Source organism: Chiloscyllium punctatum, chromosome 15, assembly GCF_047496795.1.
Source record: "Chiloscyllium punctatum isolate Juve2018m chromosome 15, sChiPun1.3, whole genome shotgun sequence".
Taxonomy (NCBI): Eukaryota; Metazoa; Chordata; class Chondrichthyes; order Orectolobiformes; family Hemiscylliidae; genus Chiloscyllium; species Chiloscyllium punctatum.
The window spans coordinates 94,465,909-94,491,867 of record NC_092753.1 but is presented as its reverse complement, the minus strand read 5'-3'; the positions used below and the strand labels follow the sequence as shown (position 1 = coordinate 94,491,867).

The window sequence follows — 25,959 nt, the reverse complement described above, 5'->3', positions numbered from 1 at the left end:
CCCTGTATCTTTCGTTCGTGGCTCAGGTAAAAATCGAGACATTATTACCTCCTTGGTTCTGCTTTGTCATTTGTAATCCTGATTGCTCATGTTCACTCAGCAGAACCTCGTTCTACCAACAGCATTTGCATCCACCTTTCCCTTCCCACTCCAGTTCCTCTTCAGCCCTAATGAGATATCCTGTACCTGGGCACCAGGCAGGGAGCACAGCCTTTGGGAATCTCGACCCTGGCTACCGAATAGAGTCTATTCCCTGACAATGCTATCCCTGATTACAACTACATTTCTCTTTTCTCCCCCCTCCTGAATGGGTCCCGTATCAAGATGCTATGATCAGTTTGCTTCTCCTCCATAGCCCCACACCCACACAGGGAACAAGCATCTCAAACCTGTTCAAAAAGCTCAAGAGCTGAAGCTCCTTCAATACTATCTCCTGGGTCCCTCTCTCTGCTTCATTCATAGTCACAACCACCCAACCCTGACCATTGGCTGAATTTGAGGTAGTTAATCTAATGGGTGCAGCTAAAACTGGTTTGGTGGTTAACGTCGATTCCAAATGGTCGAATGTCTCCTGGTACGGTTCTGTCCACCGAAACTTTGTGTTCTTCTTCAGCAAATCGGTTAACAGTGCCACTACACTGCTGGCGTTTGGAACAAACTTTCGATAGAATCCACTGAGTTCTAAGAATCGAAGCACTTCTTTCTTCGAGGTTGGTCATGGAAATTCCTCGATGGTCTTCATATTTGCATTCCATGGGGTCAAACTTCCAAGACCGACGTTATGTCTCATTATCTCCCACAATCCCATTCTTCTTCATTTTGTACAATAGCCTACCTTGGGGAACCTTATCGAACGCCTTGCTGAAATCCATATTCACCACATCAATCCCTTTACCCTCATCCACCTGTTTGTTCACCTTCTCAAAGAACTCAATAAGGTTTGTGAGGCACGACCTCCCCTTCACAAAACCGTGCTGACTATCCCTAATCAAATTATTCTTTTCTAGATGATTATAAATCCTATCTCTTATATCCTTTTCCAACACTTTAGCAACAACTGAAGTAAGGCTCACCGGTCTATAATTACCAGGGTTGTCTCTACTCCCCTTCTTGAACAGGGGAACCACATTTGCTATCCTCCAGTCTTTTGGCACTATTCCTGTAGATAATGATGATTTAAAGATCAATGCCAAAGGCTCGGCAATCTCCTCCCTGGCTTCCCAGAGGATCCTAGGATAAATCCCATCTGGCCCAGGGGACTTATCTATTTTCACACTCTGCAGGATTTCTAATACCTCTTCCTTGTGAACCTCAATCCCACCTAGTCTAGTAGCCTGCATCTCAGTATTCACCTCGACAACATTGTCATTTTCTAAAGTGAATACTGTCGAAAAATATTAATTTATTGCTTCCCCTCTCTCCTCTGACTCCACACACACCTTCCCACTACTATCCTTGATTGGCCCTAATCTTACTCTCGTCATTCTTTTATTCCTTAAATACCTATAGAAAGCCTTCGGGTTTACCCTGATCCTATCCGCCAACAACATCCCATGTCTCCTCTTGGCTCTTCTGAGCTCTCTCTTTAGGCCTTTCCTGGCTACCTTGTAACCCTGTAGTACCTTCACATCTCATCCTAACATAAGCCTTCTTCTTCCTCTTGACCAGAGATTCCACTTCCTTCGTAAACCATGGCTCCCGCGCGCTACAGCTTCCTCCCTGCCTGACAGGTACATACTTATCTAGGACACACAGGAGCTTTTCCTTGAATAAGCTCCACATTTCTAATGTGCCCATTCCCTGCAGTTTCCTTCCCTATCCTATGCTTCTCTTCTCTCCCTTTTTCTCTTTGCTCAGCCAAGAATCTTCTGTCTCTCTTTCTCTTTCTCTCTCCCTCTCTTTTTCCTCTCTCTCTTTTTGTTTATCTTCCATTTCCATTTTCCTCAATTATAATTTAAGTTTTTCTACCTCTACTGCACTTGACTGTTTCTCTGACACACCTAAGCATTTGAGTAATTCCCTTACAATTTCAGTTTTAGTTTTGTCCTTGGTTAAACCCAAATCTGCCTTCTTTGCTAATCCTAAAAATATGGCCTTTTTCCTTTCCTTCTAAACTTTCTTGGCAAACTTGAGAATCATCTTCAAATCCCAGAACCTCTTTAGCAATTTTAAGTGCCCCTTCTCTCGTTTTTAATCAACTACATGTCCCTGAAATTAAAGAAATTGTCGCACCTATGTTTTATTTAAAGATCTAGGACACTAACCTGCAGATGTTTAAATCTGCTGGAATTTTTCATATCCCCAAATCTATTCAAATCATGGATCCAAGCCCCCAAACTGTTATGACACGGGGTGAACTCTCCAGCTTAATTTAAATACAGCAACACTGAAAAGATTTATCCCATGCAGTAATCTGTAAAACGTCGAGTAGCCAAGAACTATTTAAAGTAAAAAGTAACAACTTTATTTCTTAAAGTATAACAGAGAATAATTAACTAACAACTACATAGATATAGAATCCCTATAGTGTGGAAACAGGCCCTTTGGCTCACACTGACCCTCCAAGACCATCACATTTCCCGGTGATTAATGTACCTAACCTTCACACCACGGAACACTGCAGACAAGTCACCAAACCCACACATCTTTGGATTGTGGGAGGAAACTAGAGCACCTGTGGAAGGCTACATAGACACAGGGAAGAATGTGCAAACCCTACACAGACAATCACCCAAGGCTGGAATCAAACCCAGGTCCCTGGCACTGCGAGGTAACAGTGCTAACCACTAAGCCACCATGCCATCCACGTACAAGCCCTTACTCTAACCCATGTTTTATCTCCTTTCTCTAATGCTAGTCAGATAAACCTCCCATTTAAGATTTACAAAACAACACTTGTTATCTCAAAACCAGGCAGCTTTCGGTTCTTCTATTTGGATCTTCCGGTGTCTTCTTTTCTTCTTGTTGGGAATTTCTGCATCACAGGTCACTAATCGAAAAGTTACTTTCAAGAGAGCTATTTTTTGAAGCAGCCTGTTTACATGCAGGGTTTGGCAGTTCTCCTCTCAACTGTTCAATTTTCCCTGATCTTATATCCCCAAAGTATGGGATTGTATCATTGGTTTTTAAGATTGTCAATATACTCAGTTCAAACTGGATTGGAGTTTGGTACTTTTCAGCATATAATTTAAACTGATTGGCCTAATATTTGAATTTGTTTTTGTCTCTAGCCAATAAGCTAATCGAGTTTTTCGACCAAGTGTTACATTGTTACCTTCTTGAGAGCACTTGCCGCTGTGTCCAGTAGTTCTGCTGCTTTTAACTCTCTTAAAGTACACCCACATCTTCATAACAGTGCCTCAAAAAGAGTCAGCACCTTCCCAATGTTAGGATGGTAAGAATGGAAGGGAAAGGCTTCAGCAGAAAGATACACATTACCAATGAAGAGGAAGTAAACGAATTCTGACTAAAAAGCTAAAAAAGTACTGAAAGCAGAATCATGTCATGAGAGTGTCATTTGTTGTTGATTCCCACACATCCTTGAACTATGTGGCTCTCTGGGCAGCCACGGGGCAACCACGTTGATTGTCATGGGTCAGGAGTCACGGTTAAAACAAGCCAAGTAAGGATTGCAGATTCCATTCCTTAATCTATTGGAGATGAGTCCATGAAAAGATCAGCCATGAACTTATTGAATGCCGGAGCAGGCAGACGCCTGGAGGAAGAACACCTCATCTTCCGCCTCGGAACACTTCAACCCCAGGGCATCAATGTAGACTTCAACAGTTTCCTCATTTCCCCTTCCCCCACCTCATCCTAGTTCTAAACTTCCAGCTCAGTAACTGTCCCCATGACTTGCCCGGACTTGTCCTACCTGCCTATCTCCTTTTCCACCTATCCACTCCACCCTCTCCTCCTTGACCTATCACCTTCATCCCCTCCCCCACTCACCCATTGTACTCTATGCTACTTTCTCCCCACCCCCACCCTCCTCTAGCTTATCTCTCCACGCTTCAGGCTCACTGCCTTTATTCCTGATGAAGGGCTTTTGCCCGATACGTCGATTTCGAAGCTACTTGGATGCTGCCTGAACTGCTGTGGTCTTCCAGCACCACTAATCCAGAATCTGGTTTCCAGCATCTGCAGTTATTGTTTTTACCTCGAAGGACCAGACAGCCTACCCCTGCGCCAGGTTCTTATGGTTCTTCTACTGCATGCCAGCCCTACCAGTGAACTTCAGCAAGCTGTTCACCTATGGGGTGGGGTGTGGTGAGGGGACAGTAATCAGGGCAAGATCAACCTTCAGCCTACCCCAGAGTCTGGGTCTCACTAGGTTGGGGCATATGTATGGGTCAAATGTTGATCAAAGCACTGGGTCTTAAGGACGGTTTGACAGGAGAAGATTGGCAGAGAGGGTTGGGGGGGGGTTAGTGAGGGAATTCTGGAGATCAGGAATTATGTTGATGTTGCTGTCGTGTCAGAGAACCTGTTTTATATTTAAGGGTGAGATAGATTTGTGATCAGTCAAAGATGAAGGGCTACAGAGAGAGGGCAGGGAAGTGGACGTGAGGAATGCAAGGGATCAGCCATGATCCTACTCAATGGCCTACTCATGTGCTTATTCCTTATTGTCTGTACATCATTCTCAATGCTGGTGTGATGAAAGGAGCAACAGAACACATAATAGTCCATGGTTCCATGTCACTTGGACTTTGTTCTTCTCTCCTTCTCATTTAAAACACGCAATAAATCCTAACTTTATTTGTCCTCCTCCCCTAATATTTCTGTCTGCAGTTCAATGTCAAATTGAGCATGCTTGTGTGAAGCACCTTGAGTTGTTTTATAATATTAGAGGTGCTATATAAATTCAGATTGTTGGCCGTGTCCCTGCGGGGAATTAAGTCTCGGGACACACACACCCAAGCAGGCGAGAGCACAGTTTACAATCAAATAGGCAGCCACACGTTATTCAAATATAACCCAGCAGCAATCTGTCTACAACCTTCACACAAGGAATTTAGCAGAGAGTGAACTTACCAGGGAGAAACAGAAGAGGTTCATCTTCGTAGTGAAGAGAGGGCAAGGTGTGGGCTGTTCGACGGGGCAGGGTGGGGAAGGATAAGAGAAAGAATATCCTTTCGAGAGACTGACTATCTCTATCCTACTGCAGACAGGCGAAAACCAGCGAGAGACTCAACTGTCAGTGCAGAGATTAGCACTGGATGAAGCGTTGCACTAATCTGGATTCAAGGCCATTAAAAGCTCAACTGAATCACGTTGCAATCTGTTTCCTTTCCTCAATTGCAAAACACTGCATTCAAATCTTTGGATCCAACCAACATTAACTGATATATTCTAGACCTGAAACTGGTAATGGGACTGAAGAGTGATTGGCTCAACTGGTGCCTGGGATATGGAACATTGGTTCTGATGAATAGTCACACCAGGCGAGAAACATTATCCTTCTTTCTCTCTCCACAGAAGCTGCCAGAACAGCAAGGTTCCTCCAAGACTCGTGCTTGTTTCCGATTTCGAGCACCAGTAGCATTTTGGTTTCATTACTCAGTTATACGAAACCTTTCTCCTTAGAATAGAACAGGTTAAAAGGAAATTTGTTAGACGCTGTTTGAAAACTTGGAATGACTTGAATGTAATGGAAGGTATTAGGAAACACATTCAATGGTAACTTTCAAAAGAGAATTGAGTAGAACTTTCTATTTTCTTTATACTTTCCCTCATTGGCAAGACCACCAGTTGATGCCCAACCCTAAATGCCCTGGAACTGAGTGACTTGTTAGCTTATTTCAGAGGGCTTTTGAGAGTCAACCACATTTCTGTGGGTCTGGAGTCACATGTAGGCCAGGCCAGGTAAAGACAGCAGATTACCTTCCCCAAAGGGCATTGTGAAACAAATGGGCTTTATCAAAATCAACAATGATTACATGGTGGCCATTAGGTTCACTGTTAACTCTACTTTTTTAAAAGTTTAATTTAAATTTCACCGTTTACTAATTTCAGCACTTATTTAATTAAATTGCAATATTCTCACCTAACAAATGCCAGGCAATGGCCATCTCCAATAAGAGACAATCTAATCCTTGACTTTCAATGGTGCTACCATCACTGAATCCCCCACTAGCAACATCCTGGGGGCTACCACTGATCGCTGGACTCGTCTCAAACACAATGGCTACAAGAGCAGGTCAGAGGCCACGAATACTGCAGCTAGTAACTTCCTGATTCCACAGAGCCTGTCCACCATCTACATGGCTCAAGTCAGGAGTGTGATGGAATGCTCCTCACTTGTCTGGATGAGTCCAGCTCCAACAATACTCAAGAAGCTCGACACCATCCAGGACAAAACAGCCCACGAAAAAGTGGGGACTGCAGATGCTGGAGATCAGAGTCGAGACTGTGATGTTGGAAAAGCACAGCAGGCCAGGGAGCATCCGAATAGCAGCAGAATTGAAGTTTTAGGCATAAGCCCTTCATCAGGAATCTGCAAAGCAGCCAGCTTGATTGACATAACATCCACAAGCATCCACTCCCCCCAGCACCAATGCTCAGTATTAGCAGTATGTACTATCTACAAGGTGCACAGCAGAACTCACCAAAGATCCTCAGGCAACAACCTCAAAACCCACAACTACTTCCATCTTGAAGGACAAGGGCAGCAGATGCATGGGAACACCACCCCCTGCAAGTTCCCCTCCAAGCTAATCACTATCCTGAATTGGAAATATACTGCCGGTCCTGCACTGTCACTGGGTCAATATCCTGGAATACCCCCTAAGGGCATTGTGAGTCATACAACAGCACATGGACTGCAACGTTTCAAGAAGGCAGCTCACCCCCACCTTCTCAAGGGGCAATCAGGGACAGGCAATAATTGCTGGACCAGCCAGCAACGCCCACGTCGGTTGAGAGAATAAAAATATCTGCTTTCATTGAATACAAACCCTAGTCCCCAGAATATTAGTCTAGGACTCTGGATTACTCAGCCAGTGACACTGTCTCCACTGGAAGGGAAGAAAGATACAGGTCCATGGGAAAAAGACCAGGGTGGGGGAGTTCATTGGTCTTCTTTACTGGATCCTTTACTCGTGTCTGAATATTCTGTTTGTCTGCTATTATATCCAAGAATTTAAGGAAAACTGCAGACAGCTTACTTTTCTTCAAAACCAAGACCTTTTTTACACAGATGATCTTAACACTCAGTGGGATGGAGACTAAAATCACAGGATCACCACAGGAGCAGAGAGCTGCTGTCTCACGAGAGAGAGGTAACTAGTAGCAAGTTTAATCTGAGGGCTACCACACTTCCACAGTGACCGCAGATTGTGCAGGAACTGAACCCATTCTGTCGAGTCACTTTACATCACCTTGCTGGGCAGGCTCAAAGGGCCAGATGGCCTACTCCTGCTCCTAGTTCTTATTTTGTCCTAGTTCGTATGAGCAATCCAGCTAAATGAGCTAACTGACACTTGGATGTTAGCACACAGGAGTTATCACACATCCGTATCTATGCACAATATGTCTAACTAAGCTTGACAGCCTCCCAGTGTTGATCAGGACTTGATGATTAAACTCTAGTTTCTTGCTGCAAGTAAACCCAGGGAGAAAAGAATCTTGGAGAACATTAAAAACAAATGACTTCTTCACCTCTATTTACTATTTCTGTCAGACTTGGACACCAGGCAAGTGGAGGGTGTTTGGCTGACAACCAAGAAGCAACAATGACAATGATCCTGTTTGCTTTCCTATTGGCTGTTGGGAGGTGGACTTCAGTGATGATGTCAGCATAGGGGGTGGGATGTCATAGGTCAGAGGTTACGTGATGAAACCTCCAGGAACCTGTCAAACTAGAGTTGGCAACCAAAGATATCAATTTAATAATTGTACCACAGCTAATTTTATTTTTGTTTTAGCCACCTTAGAAATGTTTCGTAAATTAGTAACCTAACCTCTATTGAAGAGGCATCTCCATTTGCTTCAATGGAAAACAAATTAAAATTGATGTATTCACAGGTTATGTTCTCCAGATTTAATCCGTTCAATTGTCCTACTTTGTCATTGTGAGTCAGTGCTGTCATTCAAACAAATACATTCCATTCCACTAACCTCTTAGTCATCTGTGAGGATTAAACTGTTCAATAACAACAGCATCATTTGGCCTGATCAGAAACTGAGGTCATGCTGTAATCTCTCAGAAGACAACTTGATTATTTTACATCAAATTCAATGTTAGTGGAGCTTAACGCCTTGGTCTATAGCCATACAATTAAAGAAAAGATTTACGTTTCTGTGGTGACCTCCAATGGCCTCAGGTTGTCCCAAAATGTTTGCGAGTCACTGATGCCTTTCTTTGAGGGGTAGTCACTGCTGTGATGTGGGCAGCCATTTTTATACACAGCAGGGTCTCACAAACAGGAGGTAGCCATGGGCAGACCTTCTTTCTATTTTATCAGTGAGATTTGGATGAGGTAATGAGCATTGACCACAGGACCCCGGGAGAAATCTCTGGGATAAGACTTAAATGATAGAGGGAAGGATAGTGGTAAGACAGGAAATGGCAACTACTGTTCCCAAGTTAGAGTTGTTGTAATGATAGGTCAGTGAGTTCTCAGGAGCAGAGAAGATAGGAGCAGGATTAGGCCATTCTGCCCATTCAGGTTGGTCTGCTGTTCAACATCATACATGGCTGATCATTTAATTCAAAGCCATTTTTTTAATCTCATAACCCCTACTGATTTTTAATACCTCAAATGTAGGGTGAATGAATAGACAGAAGCAATTGTGCCTCCAAAGCAGAAGGAGCTCTCCGTTACTATGTAGTAAAAAATGTCTCAAGCCTGAAGAAAGGTTCTTCATTCACTCTCATCCAGTTGTTGTAAACTCACTTTAACCAGTAAGTCAGAGACTTCATAAATTGTGAATCAGTCACTCTGTGCCTCCTATAAATAAGTGTAAGCATCAAGAGAACAAAGGGATTGTTGAATAGTAAGTCCCGATAAGCCAAAAGGATAATTTCATTGATCCTCAGTGGACAGGAACCAATGATCTTTCCCTCCATCCATAACCCCAATGTTTATTTTTACATCTATCTGTGTCCTTCCCTATTTTTGTGTGTCGGGAACAGTCATATAAGGGGGCGAGAATTTTAACTAATTGTGCTACGTGTAAACAGTTTGGAGTTGCTTATCTGTGGCTAGAACCTACTTATTTGTAACCAATACTTATTCTTGTAGTGTACACAAATCTGGTCTGTGCTGTCTGTCAACCTGGATTTAAAAGACAGGGAAATTAGGAAATTTTGTGTAGTTCTATAAAATGTTACTTTTTGGGAAGACTCTAGAAACAGCAGGACTTGATTTCTAGCACGCAACCCAAGTCAGTCACAATAGGTTTCACAGCCCTTGGTCCATTGTGTCCATACTGGTCATCAAGCACCTCGTTAATCTAATCCCATTTTCCACCCCTTGGACTTTGGCCTTTTTCTATGAAACCTCAAGTGTTCACCCAAATACTTCTGAAGTGTTCTGGTGGTTCCTGCCTCTACCACCATTTCAGGCAGTGAGTTCCAGATTACCTCACCACTCTCCGGGTGAAAACATATTTCCTTATTTTCCCTTTAAAAGTCCCTGTCTATTACGCCTCCTGGTTATTCTGTCCACTGCTGTGAGGAAATGTTTCTTCTTGGATACCTTATCTATGTCCTCATAATTTTATACACCTCAATCAGATCTCTCCCTCAGCGTTCTCTGTTGTAAGTAAAGCAATTCCAGCCTACCTAGTCTCTCTTCACGACTGAATCACACCAGCCCAGGCCATTACTGGTGAATCTCCTCTGGACCCTCTCTAGTACAATCACATCCTTCCTACAGTGTGGCTGTCAAAATTGTACCTAATAATTCAACTCTATTATAAACCCTGTACTCTAGTCATCAATGGCTTGATTAATAAAGGGGAGTATCCCACATATCTTTGTTCTGGATCAGCTCAAACCCCCTCAAAATATATTAAGGTAGGTGAGACCCTAACCTTTTCTTATTTTAAAGGTGTTGCGTTCCAGATGCAACTCAATTGATCAAACTGCTCGACATTAAGCAAAATCCAATTTATTCATAGAAGGTAATTAAGATTCAACAAATGAAAAATATAAAAGAATTGGTTCAGCTGTAACTCTATCAAAATGCTTAACAAAACAATAGATACAGTAACTATTACAAATTAACTGTTCCAGAGCAGTAACATCCCATTTGTCAAAAGGCAAATTTAGAAAGCAGATTGCCTTACGTCCATCTCCAGGAGCAGGAAGAGAACCCCCCAGCTTTTAGATATAACTGAGAGAGGGCAGAGAAATAGCTTTAACTTCTTCAAGACCTCAACAGTAACAGCGACTGAAGAACAAAGAAACTAAAAATCCTGACTCTGTCAGAGCCTGACCACACCTGTTTAGGTTGCTTCTATTGATCCAATTTAAAAGAAAATCCCAAGGCCTCACAAGCTGTTTACTTTATTGGTTTTCCAAATGGACAGCTCAGCACCTGCCTTAAAACCTCACTTTAAAACAAAACAGGACAAAACAACCTCATTAAGCCATAGTATCACCATGCCTTCTTCACCACCTTGTCCACTTGTCTTGCCATCGTCAAGAATCTATGGACATGCACACGAACCTCCCTCTCAACCTCTCTGCTTACAGTCAGAGTCATAGAGAAGTACAGCACGGAAACAGACCTTTTGGTCCAATTCATCCAACCAGATATTCCAACCCAATCTAGTCCCATTTGCCAGCACTTGGCTCACATCCCTCTGAACCCTTCCTATTCATATACCCATCCAGATACCTTTTAAATGCTGTAATTGTCTCAGTCTCCACCACTTCCTCTGGCAGCTCATTCCATACAAACACCATAAAAAGATACTCCTTAGGTCCCTTTTAAATCTTTCCCCTCCCACCCTAAACCTATGCCCTCTAGTTCTGGACTCCCCCACCACAGGGAAAAGACCTAGTCAATTCACCCTATCCACTCATGTTTTTGTAAACCTCTTTAAGGTCACCACTCAGCCTCCAACGCTCCAGTGAAAACAGTGCCAACCTATTCAGACTCTCCTTAATAGCTCAAACTCTCCAACCCTGGCAACGTCCTTGTAAATCATTCAATTAGATTACTTACAGTGTGAAAACAGGCCCTTCGGCTCAAGTCCACACCGACCCTCCAAAAGGCAACCCATCCAGACCCACTCCCCTACATTTACCCCTTCACCTAACACTACTGGCAATTTAGCATGGCCAATTCACCTAACCTACACATTTTTGGACTGTGGGAAGAAACCGGAGCACCCGGAGGACACCCATACAGAAATGGGGAGTATGCACAAACACAGACAGTTGCCTGAGGTGGGAATTGAACCCGGGTCTCTGGCGCTGTGGTTAGCACTGTGCCACCTTGCCACCCATGAGCCCTTTCAAGTTTCACAACATCCTTCCTACGAGAGAGACCAGAATTGGGCACAATGTTCCAAAAGTAGCCTAACCAATGTCCTGTACAGCCACAATATGAACTCCCAACTCCTCCACTCAATGCTCTGCCCAATAAAGGAAAGCACACCAAACACCTTCTTCACTATCCTATCTACCTGTGACTCCTTCCTTCCTGGGACCCTATCATTCATTGTGTAGTCCCTTGTCTTGTCAGCCATCCTGAAAGATTTATGACGCTGTGCTTCCCAAACATTTCACACTGTGCCCCCATTTCGAAAATCCTTTGATATGTCTTTGAGTGTGGTGTGTGTGGGTACACTTATGAAAACAGGGGGCAGGGAGAGAGAAGACATGAGAGAGCGAGGGTTCACAAAGAAAATGGCAACCACTACTGCGTCTGAGCTTGTGACTCCACAATTACAGCCTGCTGCCTCTCTTGCAACTTTGGCAAGTACGCTGGAAACATTTGACAAAGCTGTCCTGTCTTCACAGACTTGAGATCAAATTACAAACATGCAAGAGTTCTCCCTGTGATGGGAAAAGGATAAGTCAACATTTGAACATTGGCCTTTCGTATTTCCTGGAATGTAATGCCACCTTCAGTTCAGACAGAGAGCTCTGACTTCAAATGGTTACCCAGTGACCTGCAGTGGAGAGCAGATCTTCGTCAATTCTTCAGGTAGGCAGCTCAGCTCCTCTCATTTCCACCGAATGACTGAGTAATAGTCACTGCTAAGTGGCCAGTTCTTTGTTTCATTCATTCACGGGATGAGAGCTTCGCTGCCTAGGCCAGCGTTTATTGCCCATCCCTAACTACCCAGAGGGCTGTTAACAGTTAACCACATTGCTGTGGGTCTGGAGTCATGTGTAGGTCAGACCAGGTAAGGATGGCAGATTTCCTTTCTGTAGTGTTTGGAATGAGGTTGACCAGGTGAGTATGACTGATTGGGCCTGTTACCCTGGGACAAACAGGGAACTCTGGCAGACCAATATAACCAGGAGAGCACGCAGTGTCTACCAATTCCCTCGAGTTGTTCAGGGAGAGGTGGGTACCACAGGAATTGGCGTATCTCATTTCCCCCTCTCACATTGATTTTGATTTAATCCCTTCCCTCCCCTTCACTGTTTGATCACGCAGCATTGCCCTTTGATGTGAAGGGCAATGCTTGTCACAGGCCACTTGGGTGTTTCCTATCTTCCTGGTGGTGGAAACTGAATAAAGATTTGTGCACCTTGTGTCTCTCACTGTGTCTCACACCTGCACACACACAACATGGGTGCGGGGGGGGGGGAAATATAAACACTACCGCTGTTCGTGTGGGGTAGTGTCGGGGAAAATACAAAAAAAACAGGAGATTTATAATCTCCTCAGTTTAGGGCACTGACTCCATGCTGGCTGGCTACAGCCAGTGTTTACAGATTCTGTTGGTTTCTGTTTTTGGGGAGAACCTGACTCCTGAACAGGCAGATCCACACAGCAAGTTTATTAACTGGTGTTCTTTTTTATTGAGGACTGATTTACAAGCTGGCTGATCGTCACAGGTGTATTTTAGTTTTCATTCAGAAACTGTTGTTTCACTGGTTAGGTACCGGCCCACGTGTTGCTCATTTCTCCTTTACTTTGAGAAGAGGACAATGTTGATTTTGTGGCAGGTCTTAACTGTGGTTTTCATTGTTTTTAGTGTTTTGACTGAACCCCTGTGAGAAAATGCATTTCCAGATGAGCTGTTCCTGTGGGTAGGCCTGGCCCTTTGTGGGTGACTAGGCCTCTGTAAAGACTGACCACCTGTGTGTGTGCTGGGAGGTGAGCATTTGCTGCATCCTGGAATGGACTCTGCCTTCAGGAGTGGACCAAACCCCTGTGAGTTAACTGCACCTTTCCAATGTCCTGTGCTCCTGAGAGTGGGCCTGGTTCTCTGTGGAAGGGCAACAGTGAGGACTGCAGATGCTGGAAACCTGAGTTTAGATCAGTGTGATGCTAGAAAAGCACAGCAGGTCAAGCAGCATCCAAGGAGCAGGAAAATCGATGTTTCAGGCAAAAGCCCTTCATCAGGAATAGAGGCAGGAAGCCTCCAGAGTGGAGAGGGGCTGGGGGGAAGGTAGCAAAGAGTACAATAGGTGAATGGGGGTGGGGATGGAGGTGATAGGTCAGAGAGGAGGGTGGGGGAAGGTAGCAAATAGTACAATGGGTGAATGGGGGTGGGGATGGAGGTGATAGGTCAGAGAGGAGGGTGGGGGAAGGTAGCAAATAGTACAATAGGTGAATGGGGGTGGGGATGGAGGTGATAGGTCAGAGAGGAGGGTGGGGGAAGGTAGCAAATAGTACAATAGGTGAATGGGGGTGGGGATGGAGGTGATAGGTCAGAGGGGAAGGTGGAGTGGATAGGTGGAAAAGAAGATTGACAGGTGGGACAGGTCATGAGGATGGTGCTGAGATGGAAGGTTGGAGCTGGGGTGAGATGGGGGAGAAGGGAAGTGAGGAAACTGGTGAAGTCCACATGGGGTTGAAGTGTTCCAAGGCGGAAGATGAGGCGTTCTTCCTCCAGGTGTCGGGTGGTGAGGGAGCGGCGGTGGAGGAGGCCCAGGACCTGTATGTCCTCGGCAGAGTGGGAGGGGGAGTTGAAATGTTGGGCCACAGGGCGGTGTGGTTGATTGGTGCGGGTGTCCCAGAGATGTTCCCTAAAGCGCTCTGCGAGGAAGCGTCCAGTCTCCCCAATGTACAGGAGACCGCATCAGGAGCAACGGATACAATAAATGACATTTGTGAATATGCAGGTGAAACTTTGATGGCTCCTTTGGGGCTTTGGATGGAGGTGAGGGAGGAGGTGTGGGCACAGGCTTTGTAATTCCAGCGGTGGCAGGGGAAGGTGCCAGGATGGGAGGGTGGGTTGTTGGGGAGCGTGGACCTGACCAGGTAGTCACGGAGGGAACGGTCTTTGTGGAAAACGGAAAGGGGTGGGGAGGGAAATATATCCCTGGTCCAGGCCTCTATGGAGACTGAACTCTTGTGTATGTGCTGCGGGGTGTGCATTTTCTGCCTTGTGAGTGGACTCTGCCTTTGGGCTGGAAACTGTATATTGTGAAGATTTTATGAATTGTTATTGCTTGTGGGTTTTGTAATTAATTGTGTTACAACGTTGGCCAGAGTGGGCCAGTCAGTACGTGGGGTGTCCAGGAGCTGGGGGGGGGGGTCGATGACCAGCCTGGAGGAAAGCAGGTTGGGAGGAGTCTGTTAGGACACAGGGTGGCAGAGGGTTAGGCAGCCAAAAGTGTACCCGTAGGAAAGCTGGTCAAGGGATGGGGCAGCCGGTACATGGGATGGGGCAGCCAGTACGTGGGCTGGCTTGGGGCCGGAGGGTTGATGACCAGCCTGGAGGAAAGCGGGCTGGGAGGAGCTTGTCAGTATGCTGGGCGAGGTGAAGTAACTGATAGTGTCCTCACAGGAAAGCCGGTATAGGTCAGGCCAGATCATCACAGTCAATGTGCCACAGGTATATCACAACCCTCATTAGGGAACTGTTGTTTCACTGGCTAGTTACAGCCTGTGTGTTACTCTTTTCTCAATTTCTTTGAGAAAAGGACTATGCTGATTTTGTGGCAGGACTTAGCCCTTGCACTCTGGTTTTCTTTGTTTTTTGTATGGGTTTTCACTTTTTTGGTGTTTGGACTGAGGCCTTGTGAGAAAATACATCTGACCAGATGAGCTGTTACTGTTTGGGTAGGCCTGACCCTTTGTGGGTGACTAGGCCTCTATAAAGACTGAACACCTGGATGTGTGCTGGGAGGTCAGCATTTGCTGTGTCCTGGAGTTCAGGCACGGACTCTGCCTTCAGGAGTGGATCAAACGCCCTGTGAGTTAGCTGAACCTTTTACAACGTACTGTGTTCCTGTGAGTGGGCCCGGTTCTCTGTTGGTAAACTAGGCCTCCATGGACACTGAACACCTGTGTGTGTGCTGTGGGATGTGCATTTGCTGCCCTCGGGAGTGGACTCTGCCCTTGGTTGTGGACTCTGTTTTTGGCAATGGACTCTGCAGTTTAGAGTGGACTCTATTTCTGACAATGCACTTTGTGTATTGGAGTGGGCTGTGTTCCTGGGAATGGACTCTACATTTTGAAGAGAACTATTTATGGTAATGGACTCTGTACCAGAAGGGAGTCTGCTTATTGATGATTGACTCTGTCTTGTTGCTTGTTGGGTTTTCACCTGCACTGTCTTGTGTGTCCCTGGGTCTGGCAGGCCTTAGTGTGAGCTGGGAGGCATCCTGAAAGATGTAAGCCTGAGAGCCGGAAGGTGGGCAGGCCATCCTATGAACCCAAAGGTGGGTCAGCTGCCCCAAAAACTGGAGGGTGGGTAGGCCACCCTGATGCCAGTTGCCCTGAGAGCTAGAGGTGGGTAGGCCATTCTGCGCGCTATCATCCTGAGAAGGGGTAATCGAGATGGGCTGTCCTAGAAGTGGCTGGAAGGCGTGTCAGAGTAGTCCACGGGCCAGATGGCGCATTGGGGTGGGCGAGAGCTAGTTGGTACGTAGGGGCAGACCGAGAGCTGGAAGGCGGGTAGGCCATCCTCAGCGCTGTCACCCCAGGCAGGTACCAGGGCGGGCTGTTCTAGAGGTGGCCGGAAGGTGCGAAGGGCGGTTAGGGAAGCTGGAAGGTGGGTAGGACATCCTGACCGCTGTTGTCCTGGGGGTGTTGGGAATCAGGACGGGGTGGCCAGACGGTGTGTCATGGTGGACCGAGAGCTGGGTGGGCTGTCTTAGATTGGTCAGAAGGTGGGATGGATGGGTGGGTTGTTGGGTGCGTATTCTCTGCACAGTTTCCTATCTAATTGAACTGCCTTGTATGTGTGTGTTACTGTTCCTGTTTTGTGATGACTGGGATTTGTCCTCACTCCCCTGGAAACTGGTTGAACGGTGGGGTTTGAGGCCTGGCTTTGCTGCTCCTCTCCCTTGTAAATTACTGTTTCTGTGTATACAGCTGTTAATGTTAATTGTTTGTAAACTGTAGTGTTTAATAAGATTTTTTTTAAAATGAACTGGAGTCTCAGTCTCCTCATTCTCTGGACTGGCTCTGAGTTGGCTGGTGCACGTGTAACTGAGGGCTGACTTGGTGACGTGGTACTGCCTCTGTGGAGTTACTTCACTTCTCTGAAGGACATTAATGAACCAGATGGCTGTTTATGACAATTGGCAGAAATCATCACTAATAGTTTCAATTAGGTTAGCTTTTTAATCCAATTTTATCGAAAAACTGAATTCCAGTTTCACTGCCACATTGGGATTCAAATGCACATTCCTTGACCGTTGACCTCGGGATGTGGATCACAGTGACATTCATACTAGATAGTTTCCTCTGTGTAAGGCATTCCTTTTTAACTTGCAGGATGTGGGTACCATTGGAAATCCTAACGTTGGTTGTCCATCCCTGATAGCCCATTGAAAAAGTGTCGGTGAGTCACCTTTTTGTTTACAACTGTGTGGCTTGCTAGGCCATTGCAGAGTCAAAGTGTGGCACTGAGGGGGACCCCCAAGGGGGCTGAGAGACAAATGGAGCTTGGGTAAGGCTTGTGGGAAAGGTAGCCAGGAATGCAGTAGGTAGATGGAGGTGGGGGGTGGTAATGGTGATATGTCGAAAAGGAGGGTGGAACCGATTAGGTGGGAAGGAAGATGGACAGGTAGGACAGTTCAAGAGGGCAGTGCTGAGTTGGAAGGTTGGATCTGGGATAAGGTGGGGGAAGGGGAGATGAGGAAATTAGTGAAATCAATGTTGATCCCGTGTGGTTGGAGAGTCCCAAGGCAGAAGATGAGGTGTTCTTCCTTCAAGTATTGGGTGGCTAGCATTTGGCAGTGGAGGAGGCCCAAAACTTGCATGTCCCTGGCAGAGTGAGAGGGGGAGTTGAAGTGATCAACCACAGGGCGGTGGGGTTGATTGGTGCGTGTGTGTCCCAGAGATGTTCTCTGAAGGCTGGCTTGAAGACCAAGCATGCTGATGTGAGACTGCAGTGTGACATCCGGTCTAGAGAGTGTTGCTGCCTGACCTGCTGTGCTTTTCCAGCACCACACTCGCGACTCTGATCTCCAGCATCCTCACTTTGTCCCAGTGTGAAAAGTTTCCTTCCTGAAAGACTGTGCTTTTTAATATAACAATCTAGTTGGTTTTAAGATATCAACTTTTTGTTCCTCATTTACTTAATTAATCAGATTTAAATTTCCCAGCTGATGGGACAGGATTTGAACCCACTAGTCTAGTTGAGGGATGATGTGCTGGGATTGGGGCAGTCCAGAGAAGGATGACTAGGGTTGATATGGGAGAGGTTATGAGAAGAGGTTGAGTAGACTGGGCCTAAACCTGTTGGAATTTAGAGGAATGAGAGGCAACCTTACAGAAACATACAAGATTCTTGGGGGACTTGACAAGGTAGATGTGGAAAATGTTGTTTCACCTTATGGGAGAGTCTAGAATCAGAGACAATAATTTTAATCTTAAGTCACGCATTTAAGACAGAGATAAGAAGGAGTGCCTTCTCTCTGAGGGTAACAAATCTGCATAATAACTTACCACACAGGGGTGTCAAGGTTGAACCATGAAGCTTTTTTATAATCATTCATGGGATAAGGGCATTGCTGGCGAGGCTAGCATCTATTACCCAGAGGGCAATTAAGAGTCAACCACATTGCTGTGGTTACATGGAAGCTAGATCAGGTAAGCATGGTAGTTTCCTTACCTAAAGGGAGTCAGGTGGGTTTAGACTCTTTATTGCAGAATTCAAACTCCACCATCTGTCAATGGTAGGATTTGAACCCAGGACCCCAAGAACACAGTCTAGGTCACACGATTAACATCCCAGCAATGATACCACTGGGCCAGCGCTGCCCCATGAAGTACACTCAAAGCTGAGATAGACAGATTTTTAAATAGAAAGAGAATGGACGGTTGTGGGGAAAAGGCAGGAAGTGGATGATCTGATCAGCCACAATCTCTTTTGAATCGCAGAGTGGGATAGATGGGCTGAACGGCCAACACCTGCTCCAACATCTTGTGAATTTACAGTCATATGGCTACTGGATTACAAATCATAGCACAAACCAGCAAGCACTTGTGGTGCAGTGGTAGTACTTCTCCCTCTGACCTAGGTGGCTGGGATTCAAATCCTGCCTGTTCTGGACGTGGGTTGGAATATGCCTGGAGAGTATCCATTGAAATTATCTGCCCCATTGCTTATGCTAATAAAGCCATATGTCTGTTTTCAGTCAGCTTCTTCCAGCATGAGAAGAGACTAAATTAACAAATAATTCACTTGTGCTTCTTGGATCAGTGTTTCTGTTCTGGTTGTTTTAAAAAGATAAGCCCTGCACTGTTCCACTTTCATCAAACAGCTTTGTTTTATTGGGAGCTCAATGTAATCCGCTCAAAGAGACCAAACTGACCGACTGAAAAAAGTTATCCTGACCTTCTATCTGAAATGGGCCCAATCCCAGGGCAGAATGTTATTTACATGATTCCTACTGCTCTTGACCCCATGACTTTCCCATTCCCTGGAGAACTGGCAAGACAAACATTATTAACTCCAAACTGGCTTCCGAAACATAGAACTCCATCCCAACGCGGACAGATATCGGCCATTCCTGGAACACTGTCCTGGATCTCGCTGCCAGCTCTCCCTGCAAGAGTTCCATCAGCACTAAGACTGTTGAGGCTCTCAAGGTGAATGCACCATCGCAGCCTCACGGTTGGCTCTGGGTCAGTCACTGCAACTGTCACTGCACTCATTAGTCTGCAATGGATGGTTCTCTGCCATAGCGGATGTCTTCAGCCAGATGTTGGTGAATCTGTAGAGCTCATTGTTGCAGTGGGCTCTGGAGGCCACTGAGTATTTAAGACAGGTTCTTGATTCCTAAAGCGATCAAGGGTTACAGGGAGAAGGCTGGAGAGTGGTATTGAGCACATCCGTGATCGAATGTTGGAGCGGACTCAATGGGCTGAATGGCCTAATTCTGTTGCTTTTATGTCCTATGGATGATGTGCCGACCTTTGAGAAAATGTTAGTGTCACTTTACAGGGTGGATTGCGGGTTTAAAATACCATAGTTCCTCAGATTTTACAGTGATCGGTTAAGACCTTCTTCACTGGAGTTTCAAAAATGAGGGAATCTCATAGAAACCTACAAAATTCTAGCAGGACTAGTCAGCAGGAAGGATGGTTCCTGATGATCCAGGCGAAGGACAGGACCGGGGGTCACAGTTTAATGGTACAGGGTAGGCCATATAGGACCAAGATGAGGAGAAACTTCTTCGTCCAGAGAGTGGGGAGCCTGTGGAATTTTCTACCACAGAAAAGGGTTGAGGCCAAAACATTAAATGTTTTCAAGATGGAGTTAGACATGGTTCTTAGGGTGAAAGGGATCAAAGGGTATGGGGAGAAAGTTGAATGATCAGCCATGATCATATGAAATGGTGGAGCAGGTTCCAAGGGTTGAATGGCCTACTCCTGCTGATGTTTTCGATGTGACACTGTGACCTTTGATCTGACCAGCCCATATTACCATTTACACTTAATTTATTTTGGCCTTGTCCCAACTTTCCTGAAATGACCCTCAGTATTAGAATCATAGAATGTGTGGAAAGAGGCCATTCAGCCCATCAAGTCCAGTCAATGGTCCAAGGTGCATCCCACCATAACCAGCCCCACCCTGCCCTTATAATTCCACATTTTACCCTGGCAAACCTACCTCGCCTGCACATCCCTGCCCACGATGGACAATTTAGCATGGCCAATCGAGCTATCCTGCACATTTTTGGACTGTGGGTGGAAATTGGAGCACCCCAGAGGTTACCCACACAGACTACTCCCTTCTCCCTTACATGCTTATCAAGACTTTGCTTAAAATCTTCAGTACCATTCTCTGCAACCACGCCCTACGTTAGTGATTTCCATATTTCCTTCAGGGTAGACCTGGAGGTAATCTGATGTAGGTCTGTAAAATCCCAGAAGGGATAACAATGATTCTCATGGTCGAAACATCCAGTTTGATAGTCTGGCACAAGGAGGCAAACTTAGAAACTACCCCAGAGGAGGAAAAGACAAGACGTTAGGTGGTTTTCATTCCCAGAGAGCAGAGGGTTTCCAGGGAATGGGATAAGAAGCAGGGAAGTGGGACTAACAGGATTATTGTTTGAACAAACCAGGATTGAATTGATGGGCAAAATGGTCTCCTGCACTATTCTTGGTTTGGATTGCTGGCTGAGGCATTGGGTGCTGACCCTCTGCTTGACTACTAATGGCCATTAAACTCGTCTGGGATAAATATTACATCATAGAAAGACTAAACGGTTTAACAGTTATCGTGCACACAGTCAATGCAGTTTCCTGGTGTGGCTTTGATTGTCAGAGGTGACTGGAGAGGAATTTTCCAGAGTTTTCTGAATTCTTCCAAGTGTGTTTCTTAATCCACTGTTATTTATTGCCTCTCCCAGTGGCTTATGACGAGTGGGCTGTGGGCGGTAAGGGGAAGAGTTAGTCACAAGTTGTGATGAGTGTTGGATAGACTTGATGGATCAGCTGTTCATTTCCTCTCCGTCCATTTGCAACTATCTGACTGAAGCTTTGACACAATGCAGACAGAATACAGAGCAATGCCAAATTAGGCATTCCTTCCTTTTTCTTCTGCCATAACATTATTGCTTTTCAGAATGCCTCTTCAATGTGGGTTGCTACCTGGAGCCAAGACCATATTCTTAACCAATCCCACCTACTCACCTTCTCCCTCCAATCACACTGACCTGATCTCTCTCCCTTTATTACTCCAATCCTATCTTTAATTCCCAATCCCACCTATTTACTTTCTCCTTCAATCCCTCCTCCTATCCCTCTCCTCACCAGCTTCCTATAATGAGAGAGTGACACCAGGCCAGTAATGTGGAACACCAGGCTAATGGTGTGGGGATATGTTCAAGTCCCACAATGGGAGGTGGTTAAATTTGAATTCAATTTCAAAAAACACCTGGAATTAAAAAAAACAACGTGCTTAATTGTGACCATGTGACCACTGCCAATTGTTGTGAAAACCCAACTGCTTCACTAATGTCTTTAAGGAAGAAATCAGCATTCATGACCTGGTCTGGCCTATGTATGACACCAGACCCTCAGCATTGTGTCTAACTCTGAATTGTCCTCTGAAATAGCTGAGAGCACCAATCAATTCAAGGATAATTAGGGACGAGCAATAAATGCAGGCCTTGCTAGAGATGTCCATGTCCCATAAAAGAGTAAAGCAAAATGATTCCCTATATCTGTCAAAACATGGTTGGCATGTGCGCGTTGGGGCACAGAGTCTGTTACGGCTCGCTACAACAGACACAGACATAATTAAAAATAATGTTCAGGCTGCGGAGAAAGGTCAGGAGTTTGGCACCCAGTAATGACACTCCTTTGAAAAGCGGATACAGTCACAATGGGCCAAATGATCTACATCTGTGCTGTAATCCACCTGTGTGATTTTGTGATATCATTTGTATTGCCTCTGGTGGGAGAGGATTTAGCATGAGGGGGTAAATCTAAAACTCAAACTAGGTAGTTCAGATGGGAAACATCTTTTTCACACTAAAAGCTGATGAAAATCTGCAACTTTCTTGATGGGGCTTGACTGGGTCAGTGCTGAGAGAATGTTTTCTCTCTAGGAGCAGAGGGCACAGTCTCAGAATAAAGGGGCACCAATTGAATTGAATTTATTGTCATGTGTACCGAGGCAGAGTGAAAAGCTTTGTCTTGCGAGCGATACAGGCAGATCACAGAGTTAAAAACAAAAACCAAAACACAGATAGAGGGGAATGTTAAGAGTTTGTGAGTCCAAGACGTATTCTAACAGCAGTAGGATAGAAACTGTTACGAAACTGGCTGGTGTGTGTGTTCAGGCTTCTATACCTTCTCCCCGATGGTAGAGGTTGTAGAAAAACATTGACAGGGTGGGATGGACCTTTGAGAATGCTGGTGGCCTTTCCTTGTCAGCGGGCCTGTAGATGGATTCTATAGATGGGAAGCTGGTCTTTGTGATTGCCCGGGCCGAGTTCACCACTCTCTGTAACCGTCTCTGATCTTGAATGGTACAGTTGCCATACCAGGTAGTGATACATCCAGACAGAATGCTCTCAATGACGCACCTATAAACGTTGGCGAGGGTATTCGCTGTCATGCCAAATTTCCTCAGCTGCCTGAGGAAGAAGAGACATTGTTGGGCCTTTGTAACCAGTGCGTCCACATGAAGAGTCCAAGAAAGCTTGTTGTGGATGACCACTCCCAGGAGCTTGAGACTCTCCCTTCATTCCATCTCTGAGCTGTTAGTGTGTAGGGGGGCATGAGTAACCCCCCCTCCACCCCCAGCATTGCCGAGATTGAGAGCTAGGTTGTTCTCAGTACACTATTTTTCCAGGTCTTCCACCTCCCGTCTGTAGTCTGTTTCGTCACCCTCTGAGATTCAACCAACTATGGTGGTGTCATCAGCGAACTGAGATGTGAGGACTTTCTTCTCTGAAGGTTGTGGAATTTTGGAACTCCTTGCCATAGAGAGCTATTGAGGCAGAGATCTTGTGTATGTTTAAAGGCTGAGATAGATTCTTAATCAGTCAGGGAATCAGTCACAGGGAAAGGGCTGAAAAGTGGATGTGAAGAGTGTGGGATCTTCCATGATCCTACTGGCCAGTGGAGCAGGCTTGAGGGGCAAAATGGCCTACTCCTGTTCTGCATTCTTATGGTCTTATGGTCTTTCTCCTTCCCAATGGTTCTGGACACTCAGGGTTGACTAGGAGAAAGTGAGGAATGCAAATTCTGGAGATCAGAGTCGAGAGTATGGTGCTAGAAAAGCACAGCGTCCGAGGAGCAGGAGAGTCGATGTTTTGGGCCAGAGCCCTTCACCAGGAATGAATAAACTGAAGGTTTCACTGGTAGATTCAAGGACAAGATTAATAGGTTGTAGGAACAAATTGTTGCAGATCCCGGAACCTGTACTGAAAACAACAAACACTGGAGATCCCAGCGGGTCAAGCAAACGTTTCGAGGTTAGTGAAGTGTGGTGGGACAGCATTTATGGTATAGTTTGGATGGTTAATGGTGGAGGTAGTGGGCATAGGTGCTGAGGGAGAAAATATGTGAGTGGTTTACAATAAGAGATCGGAATGTGAGAATGGCAGAACAATGGTGAGACTCCTTCCAGACTTGAAAGGACAATAAGTGCGATGGGGGACGGGGGTACCTGATAACCAGCTAAAACAAAGGGAAGAAATGGTTCACAATCTGAAGGCATTATACTCAATATTGAGTCCAGAGGCTGTAAATTGCCGAGTGTGAGCATGAGATGTTGTTCCACCAGTTTGCGCTGGGATTGACCGAAACACTGCAGCATGCCGAGGGACTGACAGGTGGGCATGCGAGCAGGACACTGTGTTAAAATGACAGCTATGGGAAGGTCAGGGTCCTGCTTACACACAGAATTGAGGTGTTCTGTAGAGCGGTGACCCAGTCTGCATTTGGTTTCTCCATTGTACAGTAAGCCACATACAGTGCAATGAACACAAATACACAAGATTGGAGGAGGTACAGGTGGAAAGGTAAGTATTGTGAGGTACGAATACTAAGGGACATAGAGTTGATATAGCTAAACAGGAGTGAGATGCAGCTCAACTTTGATCAACGTGAGAGGGCTGAATGTTATGACACTGAAGGCCTGTTTCGCTGTTCTTTATTTATTCCAGCAGGTGGCACTGGAGGTTTCCCCATCTCCCCTTTGAGTGTACAGTACACTGTCAGATTGTGAGCTGTGATCGGGTTCACTCACAGACTATAGCCATCGCCACGGAAACAACACCCCAGCACCAAAGCGTTCCTACTCCCTCATCCCAGACACCCCATCTCCAACATGCCAGCGGGACAGAAAGGTCACGTGACAGTTAGTTTCTGACTGTGTTTTTTCTTTGACGTCATCATCTCCCTCCCTCCCTCCTTTCTAGAACTTGCAGAAAAGGAGCAAAGGAATGTTTGTCTAATTCACTTTCCAAACAGCCACAGTGTTTCCGATTGATTTGTCCTATCAAGTTTTCTGGCACACAAGACCTTTGGAACTTGCTACCTGGGCCTCAAGGGTAACTCCTGACACATTGGTTAGAGTCACTCCCCTGACCTGAGACCGTTTTTGAGGCTGATGGTCACTCCCAGTGCCAGGCCCAGGGGAGTTCTGCTCCGTCAGATCTGGCTCCCAAATTAAACAATAAACTGGAGCCATACCTTGCTGTGATAGGGACAGCTGATAGATTCATAGAGATGTACAGCATGGAAACAGACCCTTCAGTCCAATCTGTCCACACCGACCAGATATCCCAACCCAATCTAGTCCCACCTGCCAGCACCCAGTCCATATCCCTCCAAACTGTTCCTATTCATATACCCATCCAAATGCCTCTTAAATGTTGCAATTGTACCAGTCTCCACCACATCCTCTGGCAGCTCATTCCATACATGTACCACCCTCTGCGTGAAAAGGTTGCCCCTTAGGTCTCGTTCATATCTTTCCCCTCTCACCCTAAACCTATGCCCTCTAGTTCTAGACTCCCTGACCCCGGGAAAAGACTTTGTCTATTTATTCCATCCATAGACTTTGTCTATTTATCCTATCCATGCCCCTCATAATTTTGTAAATCTCTATAATGTCACCCCTCAGCCTCTGACGCTCCAGGGAAAACAGTCCCAGCCTGTTCAGCCTCTCCTATAGCTCAAATCCTCCCACCATGGCAACATCCTTGTAAATCCTTTTTGAACCCTTTCAAGTTTCACAACATCTTTCCGATAGGAAGGAGACCAGAATTGCATGCAATGTCCTGTACAGCTGCAACATTACCTCCCAACTCCTGTACTCAATACTCTGACCATTAAAGGAAAGCATACCTAATGCCTTCTTTACTATCCTATCAACCTGCGACTCAACTTTCAAGGAGCTATGAACCTGCACACCAAGATCTCTTTGTTCAGCAACACTCCCTAGGACCTTACCATTAAGTGTATAAGTCCTGCTAAGATTTGTTTTCCCAAAATGCAGCACCTCGCATTTATCTGAATTAAACTCCATCTGCCACTTCTCAGCCCATTGGCCCATCTGGTCCAGATCCTGTTGTAATCTAAGCTAACCCTCTTCGCTGTCCACTACACTTCCAATTTTTGGTGTCATCTGCAAACTTACTAACTATACCTCTTATGCTCGTATCCAAATCATTTATGTAAATGACAAAAAGTAAAGGACCCAGCACCGATCCTTGTGGCACACCACTGGTCACAGGCCTCCAGTCTGAAAAATAACCCTCCACCACCACCCTCTGTCTTCTACCTTTGAGCCAGTTCTGTATCCAAATGGCTAGTTCTCCCTGTATTCTATGAGATCTAACCTTGCTAATCGGTCTCCCATGGGGAACCTTGTCGAATGCCTTACTGAAGT

At 45.6% G+C, this 25,959-nt stretch overlaps 1 protein-coding gene across 2 annotated transcripts in view; it reads right to left on the bottom strand.

The window, feature by feature from the left end:
- The window catches only part of LOC140486513 (SAM domain-containing protein SAMSN-1-like), a 167,231-nt gene extending 162,067 nt beyond the window's left edge, over positions 1-5,164 (bottom strand). For both annotated transcript variants that reach the window (XM_072585766.1, XM_072585767.1), the window contains exon 1: positions 5,038-5,164. In XM_072585766.1, coding sequence (XP_072441867.1) covers positions 5,038-5,061 — 24 coding nt within the window. In that variant the 5' untranslated portion in view covers positions 5,062-5,164. The remainder of the gene's footprint in view (positions 1-5,037) is intronic.
- Between the last annotated feature and the right edge of the window lie 20,795 nt (positions 5,165-25,959).